This window comes from Sesamum indicum, linkage group LG11, assembly GCF_026168435.1.
Source record: "Sesamum indicum cultivar Baizhima isolate 11 linkage group LG11, ASM2616843v1, whole genome shotgun sequence".
NCBI lineage: Eukaryota > Viridiplantae > Streptophyta > Magnoliopsida > Lamiales > Pedaliaceae > Sesamum > Sesamum indicum.
In genome coordinates, this window is record NC_142667.1 from 9097698 (window position 1) to 9107153 (window position 9456).

Below are 9456 nucleotides of genomic sequence, written 5' to 3' on the forward strand. Positions count from 1 at the left end.
CACGATGATCATCTCTCATAGGGACCCGAGTGTTGTCGTCAACGATCATCTACATTAAACGTTGCTCAACACTTAATGTCAAATGCTCCTCCTGTGGAAACCCAATCCGCTTCAAGTATCTGCGATATGCCATGCCTGGAAAATAGATGCTCATACTAGTGTGTAGAAGAATGTGAGCTAGAATCATTAGGTAAGGAACGTTGTTGGTTTGGTATATGTTCAAATTTGCAACAACTAATTTAAGAGTAAAAAATATCAAACATGTATACACCGGTCTGAAATTATAATAAAATTATACGAACATCTAATTATATGTCAAACACATTTAAAGGTAGTATACTAGGCTTTTTGTAACGCCCCTAACCAATTTTAACTCACAATCCTCTTTAGTATTTGTTACACGCTAATCAAAAGTGCAAGTTGCACATTAACATTACACGCGGCCGTGTGAATTGTACGTTTACCAATGCCTAGGTTGGATTATAAGATGCCCACATCTGCATTGCTATGTTGTCGTGTAAATTGCATTGTGCTTTTAATTCAGTCACGATAGGATGTCCTCTATGGTAAAAAGTATTCATATTGGGAGGAATTTCATCTTCTAGTTTGTTAAAAATGTGTCATCATGACTGAACCCACGGATGAAGTTGTGAGTGTACAACAAGAGAAAACTAAGTCCACTTGGTGTTGAAGAAGGTAGCTCGGCATCCCACACTGCAATATTGGAAACCGTTTCTTCAGTATTCCAAAGCAACTCTCAAGTACATTTCCCAAATGAGAATGGGCATAGTTAAATAGGTCCTGTTGGTATCGATGACCATGACCCCTATACTCGGCTAAGTGGTATCGAGTACCTCGGTAAGGCGCAAGAAAAAATTGGTAATTTGTAAACCCAGCATCCACTAGATAATACTTGCCTGCAGTACTTCGTGAATCAACATCAGAATTAATATACAAGAATTGCATGTCACCCTGGAATGGTGTTAACTAGATTACTCACCATTTGGAGAAAAAGAGAACATTGGGTCCTGTGATATAGCATAGTTCAAGACATGTGCGTTAGCAGCACTCCCTTCCCACCGAGTATACATGTACGTAAAATTCATATCGAAGTCATAGATAGCCAGAACGTTCTGTGCTAGTCGTCTAGCAGTTCGATATTAATTTTGATCTATCTATGGGATCCATACTGGCACCAAAGTCAAGTCCATCGCTCCAACACAATCCTATGATTCATTGAAAATTGTGTTAAAGTGTTAATGGAGAATAGTTATATGCCTATGAATTGTCAAGTAATTAGTTGACAATGCAAGGCGGACTCTAGTAGAACCATGATGATACAACTTGTACTTTAAAGTAGGGATAGAAATCTGAATTGCTAGCTACACTCGAATGAGTGTCTGTAAAATTGGGGTGAGTGATTAGTTCGGTGCCATAGCGCATAATGCGGAAAGCACGCAATGGAATCTACAATGAATAGTCTCAAGTGAGTGTTGGAATCGCTCCATATTGTCACGTTGTCATTTATGCATGCCAACCGTCTGCATGAAGAGTGCAACCTCCTCAATGAAGCTAACTTTCAAGGTCTGACCATGAGGCAGCAATCACCTAGAAGTTAATGCATCAACTAATGCGTAGAAGCATGGTTTTATCATGCGAATATTGTCATAAAACATGTCAGTGTGTGGGGTATTCATTATCTCGGCTACCCATCCTTCGCCTTGTAGCGCACTAGTGTTACGGGCACATTCTATCTAAAGAACTCCGAACATATCAAATCTCTAAAAGCGTAAAACTCTTCGAGGACAGCAGATTCATTGCTGCTTGGAGTCCCGGGTGTCCCCGCGCTGCCACTGGAGGAATTTGTGTCCTAAGCAGCTCTCTCACTCGCACTCGCACTCGCACTCGCCATGGTTCTTCACGAGAAAATGAAAAAAAGAGACACAATGTGGGATCTTAAGTTGAGACAATAAACATCAACAATCATAATAGATAGGCAATCAATTTAAACTAACAAAGTACGAATGTTCAGCCCCATGGTGATTCCGACAACACTCCAATTAAAAACAACAAATAGCTATTTTAACCCATGGCCCCTACACTATGACAAGCATGAATTACTTTCCCAATGAGTACCACCAGCGCAATTTATTGTCATCATCTAGATGGAGGAAGATCATTTGAGTGCTATGACTATGAAAACACTCTAATGTTGCGGTGAAGATGACGTCATGCAGATCCTTAAACTTTATCAATTCATCTATGCAACGCTCGATAAACTCTGTAGCTTTTGGGTTGGTTCTGTCAATATTCTCTGCAATGACTCACTCAACTTGTCCATTGTCTCACACTTCTTGTCTTGCAATTCGCTCATCCCATACCTTGTTGGGCGCTTGCTACTAGATGGTGATGTAAAGCTTTATGCAGCAGGAGTAAGAAAGTATCCGCCAGGTTTCAGCATCAGTTGTGACTCGAAGAATGTTGTATCCTCATAATCCTCTCGAGAACGACGACTGCTTGAGTTATCACCCATCATATGTTCATCGTCACTGACAAGATACACCTCATCCCAGAGCAAGGAACATGCTAATTGTAGCCTATCAGGTAAAGATAGACACCCATTAAATTTAGCTTACTTTTCCTGCTGATTTGGCTTATCAACTTTCTGTCCGTGTGGGAACCACATGACATGGAAAACAGGTGGATAAACTTTATTATAATAAATAGACATCCTTAAAAATTATGGGGATATTTTAACATCCCTTTACCACCGCACAATTCTCTCAAAATTTTTGTTTCAATAAACAGGGGTCCATATAGGTCAAAGAGATAACACATTCATTCAACAAAGTGTACTGGATATTCACTCTCCACACACGAGCTTTAGCACTCTCTTAAATATCCAGCATTCTTCACACAATTTATATACATTAAAACTTGCTAAATCTTACATTTTAACTGAGATTCCCTACTATTTTTTTTCTCAAAACTCATATTTAATTAAATATTGAAGTGTTAATCATTATTTTGCACATTAATTCTTTAATTATTTCACGACACACAAAATAACTTTTGATCTATATGGTATTACTAGACTCTAGTACGCATTAGTTATATTTTCAAATGTGAGATCGTGCCCTTGAAAAATTAAAATATACCAGGTAACCCCGAGAATGAAGTCTTTGGAACATTCATATATAAGCATCGTTATTTGGATAATGTTCAATAAATTTTAATTTTCAAGGGGCGTTTTCTAAGTTTTGCGTTTTTAAGGGTTTATTCTTTAAAAAATAATAATCGAGGGAGTGAACTGCAATTTATCCAAAAATGAAACAAGATAGTCAGCCAACTACTGCCACGTATCTGCTAATAATCTATACTATTAAAATATTAATATTTTTTATGAGTTTTAAAAAATAATGAGCCCCCACCCATAATAATCGCATGCCCCTCCTTCCATCACCATTCAATGCAACCCCGCTTCCAACTGGCTGCATGCGTACTAATATAGTGACCCACCAGTGACCACGCGAAACGTGGCACAAGATCAGGTAGACCGAGAGTAGATAACCAGCTCATTTCCCATTTATCAGTACCCTGTGTGTTCAAACTTCTCTGTCTCTGTCTCTATCCCACATCATTTCCTGTTCGATTCTAGGGTTAGTCTCTCAAATTATTGTTTAATAGTTTAGATGTAATTGTATTGAGGAATAAACTGTTCGACTTGCCATTATAGTATTAGCTGTTGATTTTTTGTTTTGTTTTTTGTGGGTTTGATTTGTTCTGTTGTTGATTAACAGGGGATTAGAAGGGGAAACTCTGACAAATTATTCTCTTCTGTCTCCTCGGCGAACAGGTCAGTTTCTCTCCGGTACTTGCTTTTTTTGTTTCCTGTATTATTTTTGTTGTGTTTTAGTCCTATTATTGTATCTATGTATTATTATTTATTTTGCAAAAAGTTGAATTTTTGTTAGGAAAGGTCAATTTAATGAAGAAGTTCTCTGTCTGATCAAATAGTGCAATTTTGATATTGTAATAATTTGATTACGTGGTCAAAATCTTCAGATAGTGTTTGCAAGACTGTTTAGTAAGATTTGATGAGTAGGAGGAATGGTTTCACTTTTTGTTGTGTTGTCCATCTGATTACCAGTATTTGGCTTAGATATTTAGGTTGGAGCTCCAAACAGGATCTCAAAGTAGAAGAAGTTGTTGCCTTCCAAGACCTCTGGATGGTGAAGAGAATTATTTCTGTAGCAACAGTTTCAATGTATAATAGACTAATAGTTGGTCTTAATTGCGTTTCTATCATAAAGTTTCTTTGATAACAAAGGTGAAATTTTTCGAGACTTTTTGGTTATTTATTAAATAAGAAAAAAGCATTGAGGTGCTTGGGCTTAAGCGTTATCAGGACAGCCAGACACTGGGTTGAGTGAAGTGCACATCACAAGTGCAATGCAGCCTTTGTTATAGATTCAGAGGATACACACTATTTTTGATGCAAATTATGGAAAAATTAAGTAAAACCCTGGACAAATCCACATGTTTAATTTTGTAATGTTAGTTTCAGTAATAACTCATATTGAACATATTCTATCCTATATCTTTCCATGTTCATCAAATGCAGCGACAATGATACTGTGTAGTAGAAAGTCAATCCTATTGACTTACCTGTTGTGTTCATCAAATTCAGGAGTAGTAGCTAAAGTGATGTCGGATTGGCTAGGAACAAGTAGAAGAGATTATCAACCACATTAATGAAATATTAGGTGAAAAACAGATAGGGGAAGTGTAATTAGGATAAAGCACGACAAAAGGGAGGGGAGGGACAAGTATCATACACGGTGCCAAAAGGCATATATTTTGCATTTCCTTGAGATTATTGAGGTTCTTATTCTTCTTTCTCTCTCTCTCTCTCTCTGTATTATGACCTGTGAAATGATTGCAAGAATGTCCATCAAAATCCTACAAGTTGCCATAACTGATAAAATAAATCCAGAGCTGAAAGAGAGGTGGCATGACGAAAGGGAAGGGTCACAATTCTAACACTATTGGGAAGACGATAATGTAAATTAGGTAATTATGAATACGAGTCTTGATTGGCATGGTCACCTTGCTGGCGCCGTGCTTCTATCATTTTGTACGTTCGACTTGCATTTTATTTGGGACGAATTGTAGTGTTTAGCATTGGACTCCATCTGGCGAGTGGTTGACACACTTCTTCATATGAGAAGACCAAAAGTAGGGCTAGAGAAACTCCATTGTCTAAGCACCCAGGTGCTTGCTTTATTAGGGGTTTACTTAATTAGGAATATCGTAATTGGCAGCAGAATACATCGAACACTATTGTTTCTCATGCTGTATTTATACAGTGCGTTCAGATGCAACTAGTGTCTCGCATCATTTTGCTCTTAGATGAATTGTTGGAAACTATGCCATTGTATGAATTTCAGATGTTGAAATATTGTAATAACCAACACTTGTCATAATTGTTATGAAGGTTTCTTAAGGTTGTTGATAGGTTTGTCTGTGTTATCTTAAAAGATTTTGTACACGAGCTGCTTCCATCCTACTACTTCAAAGAAGTGGATGAATGGCTTGTTTAGACTTAGAATGAATTTGGCTTGGAGATTCCATTTTCTTGAGTTGAGAACAGATGTTCTATTGCATTATATAGCTTTGGGGCAAGGGTTTCTCTGGCTTTGTGCTTCTTTAGCATCTCTTATGATCATTTTTATATTATCATATATGAAGAGTTCGACATGTATAACTTTTGAGTTTTGGCTCTTGGGGTTTAGTTATTTTATATATTCATGTATGTTCTTTGAATTTATAATCCTACCCAGTTACTGGAGAGCAAGCTCATAAATTAGTACTTGGTTTCTTATTCCATTTGCTTGAATGCAAGGATGTGGTTGGGAAGTTCAGGTGTTGGAAATACTCTTTCATGCACCATTATCTAAGATCTTTGACAAATTTGAATTTAAAAGGATGTATGAAAGAATGCTCTTCCTGGATCCTGTCACATCATTTAGGTCATGTAGAAAAGTCATCTAGTAAACCTGCAGGTCTGTCGTGTCTTGTTATCTGCTTTGTTCCACTCTTCGTCTCTTTGTCTTTTTCCTTATCTCGGATGGCATGTCTTCCTTTCCTCCTTTTAGTCTTTGACTACCTCCTTTTGATTCTTTCTCTCTTGTTCGGAGGGGATGCTTTTCATGTATCACCAACGACTTGCAAAAGATCGAAGTTCAACGCTTTTTTGCGACTGTGCTTGCAAATTTTTTTATCCTTCTTCCATGATTTTAGTTTTCTGAATGTCGGTGCTGGGGATAACTTGAATGGCTGTATCTGCCAATGAACACAGTATACGTGCTATTGGATCGCACATGTCGTGAAGTTTATGGGTTGAGGAATTAATGGTATGAACTTTATATGCTCAACATGTTTGCTTGTAAAGCAATTGTAGAATCCCAATAGGCTGCATGGATATGTTATGCTATTCTGGAAAAGTAGGCTTACTATATTTATGAGACACTTTATTGCAGGAAAAAACAAAAATGGAACAAAATGAGACGGGATGCCAAACTCCTCAAGCTCCCATCCTCTGTGTCAACAACTGTGGGTTCTTTGGAACAGCAGCAACCATGAACATGTGTTCTAAGTGTTACAAAGACCTCGTTATGAAGCAAGAACAGGCTAAACTTGCTGCTTCATCCATTCAAAGTATTGTGAACGGGAGCTCCAGTATCGAAGGAACAAATGTTGCTGTTGTCAAGGAAGCACAGGCCGCCTCATCAGAGGTCACGGTGGCTACAATACAAATATCTTCTGCATCGCCGGCAAGCGAGACAAGTGAGGAAGTTAAAGATGGCCCAAAAAGGTGCGGCGCTTGCAGGAAGCGTGTTGGTTTGACAGGGTTTATTTGTCGGTGTGGCAGTATTTACTGTGCCGTTCATCGTTACTCTGACAAACACAACTGCCCCTTTGATTACCGTACTGTGGGGCAGGAAGCTATAGCCAAAGCCAACCCAATTGTCAAGGCAGAAAAGCTTGACAAGATATAGAAAACAAGGTTCGGGTTGTTGACGCACACTGTTTTTCTCATCCGTCAGATGTGGAAGAATGTACTGCTGCTTAAGGTTGCCCTTTGGCTGTGGGTCGACGAACGCAATGCAGGGGCATCTTTCCAACCAAGCAAACTGTAATATTCTTGTTTAAAACAAGAATATAATCTTTATGATCCTCCATCTAGTGCTTGTTTGAGTTGTGGTTTGATGGTTATTAATGATTGCTGATGTGTCTTTGGACTTTCTTCTAGTGTTGCTTTAGATCTAGTAATAATATATGTAGCTTGTTTATGTGAAATCTTAGCTATGAGACGGCTCAATTGCAGCATCACATATGTTGCTCCGTTACGTCTGTAGCAATAATGATTCTGAGTTACTGCAGAATGTGATGCGTTCAAAGTGCTAATAAATAGTAATGATACAAATGGTCATAACAAGTTGATATTAGTAGCAAAAGCAAGAGTGGCATAAGCGCCAGGGTGTTGGGTAGAGATGACAACGATTTGGCTAAGTTCATGTTATTAAATTTCATGGACCAAGACCAGAACTCGGAATCAAGAGTTAGATTTATGGGTAATTATACTCTAGTGTTCTGAGATTTAGTGTAGTTATACGTAAAATTTTTGTGGTTTGAAAAATTATAATTAGTATTTGTGTTATTTGCTTCCGTCTAATCAACAAGTTCATCCGTTAGTTAAAATTTATCGAATTTACTGATATTAACAAATAAATTAGGTAAAATTTTATGTTTACCGTTAATTGATTTATTACTGTTTTATACTAGGCCAAATAAATTTTTTGAGATAAAATTATTTTTATATATCTTTACACGTTAATGTATGTGAGCAGGTATATTTTCACCGTTATGAGGATAGTTTAGTTCAAAAAAAATTTATTTATCCTGCAATAAGTCAGTAATAAGTCAATCAAGGATAACATTCAATTTTTTTGTTAATATCAACAAATTTGATGAATTTTGGTTAATGGACGGATATATTTGTTAGATTGAATTAAATTTTAAAGTTAATGTAATTTTCTAAACTATATGAAATTTACTTGTAATTATACCAAATTTCAGAAAAATAGAGTGTAATTATCTCTTAAGTTATTAAACCAGTTAAGCATCTCTATGATTTATTAAAAAATATTTTTTAAAAAAAAGCTATTACATAATATCTTAAATATGAAAAAAATTATATTTTTAACATGAACAAATTCATATGTACATTAGTTATGCAAATTCACTACTCCTGTGTACATCAACTATAACTATAAATTTAAATATTTTTCTAATCATAATCAAACAATAAATTTAAAAAATATATTAATTAAAAAAATATAATCAATTATCACAAATATTACTTATGGTGTGCAATCCTGCACACACATTTAAGACTATGTTAGTTGTGGAGAAAGATTCCATGTGCATTGGCAAGGTATTTTTAGCCAACCCTCGAGAAAGATGCAATAAATTAGGTAAAATAATGTGATCAATGTCGAAGGATGCGCCACTCATTCATGTACCGGCCGAGCCTTTCAAAACTATTTTAGCCCTTTGTCCATTTGCTAAGTGGAAATGAATATAGTGGACCATTTCCCACCTGCATATAGCAGTATACTACTTTAAATAGTGGATGAAACTTGAGCTCGTTGCAAAGATCACAGAAAATAAAAGACTTAAGGTTCGTTAGAATAATTCCCCGATAGTTTTAATCTCATCCGAAAGCTTGTCTCTAACAATGAATATATAAAAGAAAAAAGGATATAATTGAAAAAAAGTTCATTTAATTTTAATACTCAAAATAAAGATTTTCACAAATTTAAGAAGAAATGAAAACATCAAACTTTACACTAACTTTTGAGAAATTATTAAGAGTTAATTACATTTTGTCATTCGAATTATGATCGATTTTATACTTTGACATCTATTTTTTTTCTATTGTCAACTTACCATTTCAACTTTATAAAATTTTGCACTTTGTCGTCTATAGCTGTCTCTCAATCAAGTATTTATCGAAAAAATATCACATACAGTGGAATGTTATATTTAAGGATAACGTGATGTGATATTTTTCATTTATGCACAACATGTGATGTTTTTTTTTTTAGTAGAAAAATCAAAACATAGTCATATATGGCAAAATGCAAGTCTCGTAGAATTGAAATGATTAGTTAACACACAAAAAAAAAATTTAATAACAAAGTATAAAAACAAACATAGTTCAGATGGCAAAATTTAATTTACCCACTTATTAAAGAAAGTTGTGCATTTTTATTTTAGTTGAGTTTGTTGAAATTGGGTGATGATTAGAGTGTAAAGAAGACTTCACATCAATCAAATCACAGCAATCCTTAGACAAATCACATCATTTCAGATGCCAAAACTGTGTCG

The 9456-nt window shown here is 35.8% G+C and overlaps 1 protein-coding gene across 1 annotated transcript; it reads left to right on the top strand.

Moving 5' to 3' along the window:
• Nucleotides 1-3535: 3535 nt before the first annotated feature.
• LOC105173473 (zinc finger A20 and AN1 domain-containing stress-associated protein 8) lies at nt 3536-7362 on the top strand. The gene is made up of 3 exons (XM_011095223.3): nt 3536-3659; nt 3801-3856; nt 6543-7362. Exon 3 carries the CDS (start codon nt 6555-6557, stop codon nt 7059-7061), a length of 507 nt encoding a protein of 168 aa, XP_011093525.1. The 5' UTR covers nt 3536-3659; nt 3801-3856; nt 6543-6554; the 3' UTR covers nt 7062-7362.
• The last annotated feature ends 2094 nt before the right edge of the window (nt 7363-9456 follow it).

Excerpts from the sequence above, each read along its gene's own strand:
- LOC105173473 (XM_011095223.3), top strand. The coding sequence starts at position 6,555 with ATGGAACAAAATGAGACGGGATGCCAAACTCCTCAAGCTCCCATCCTC.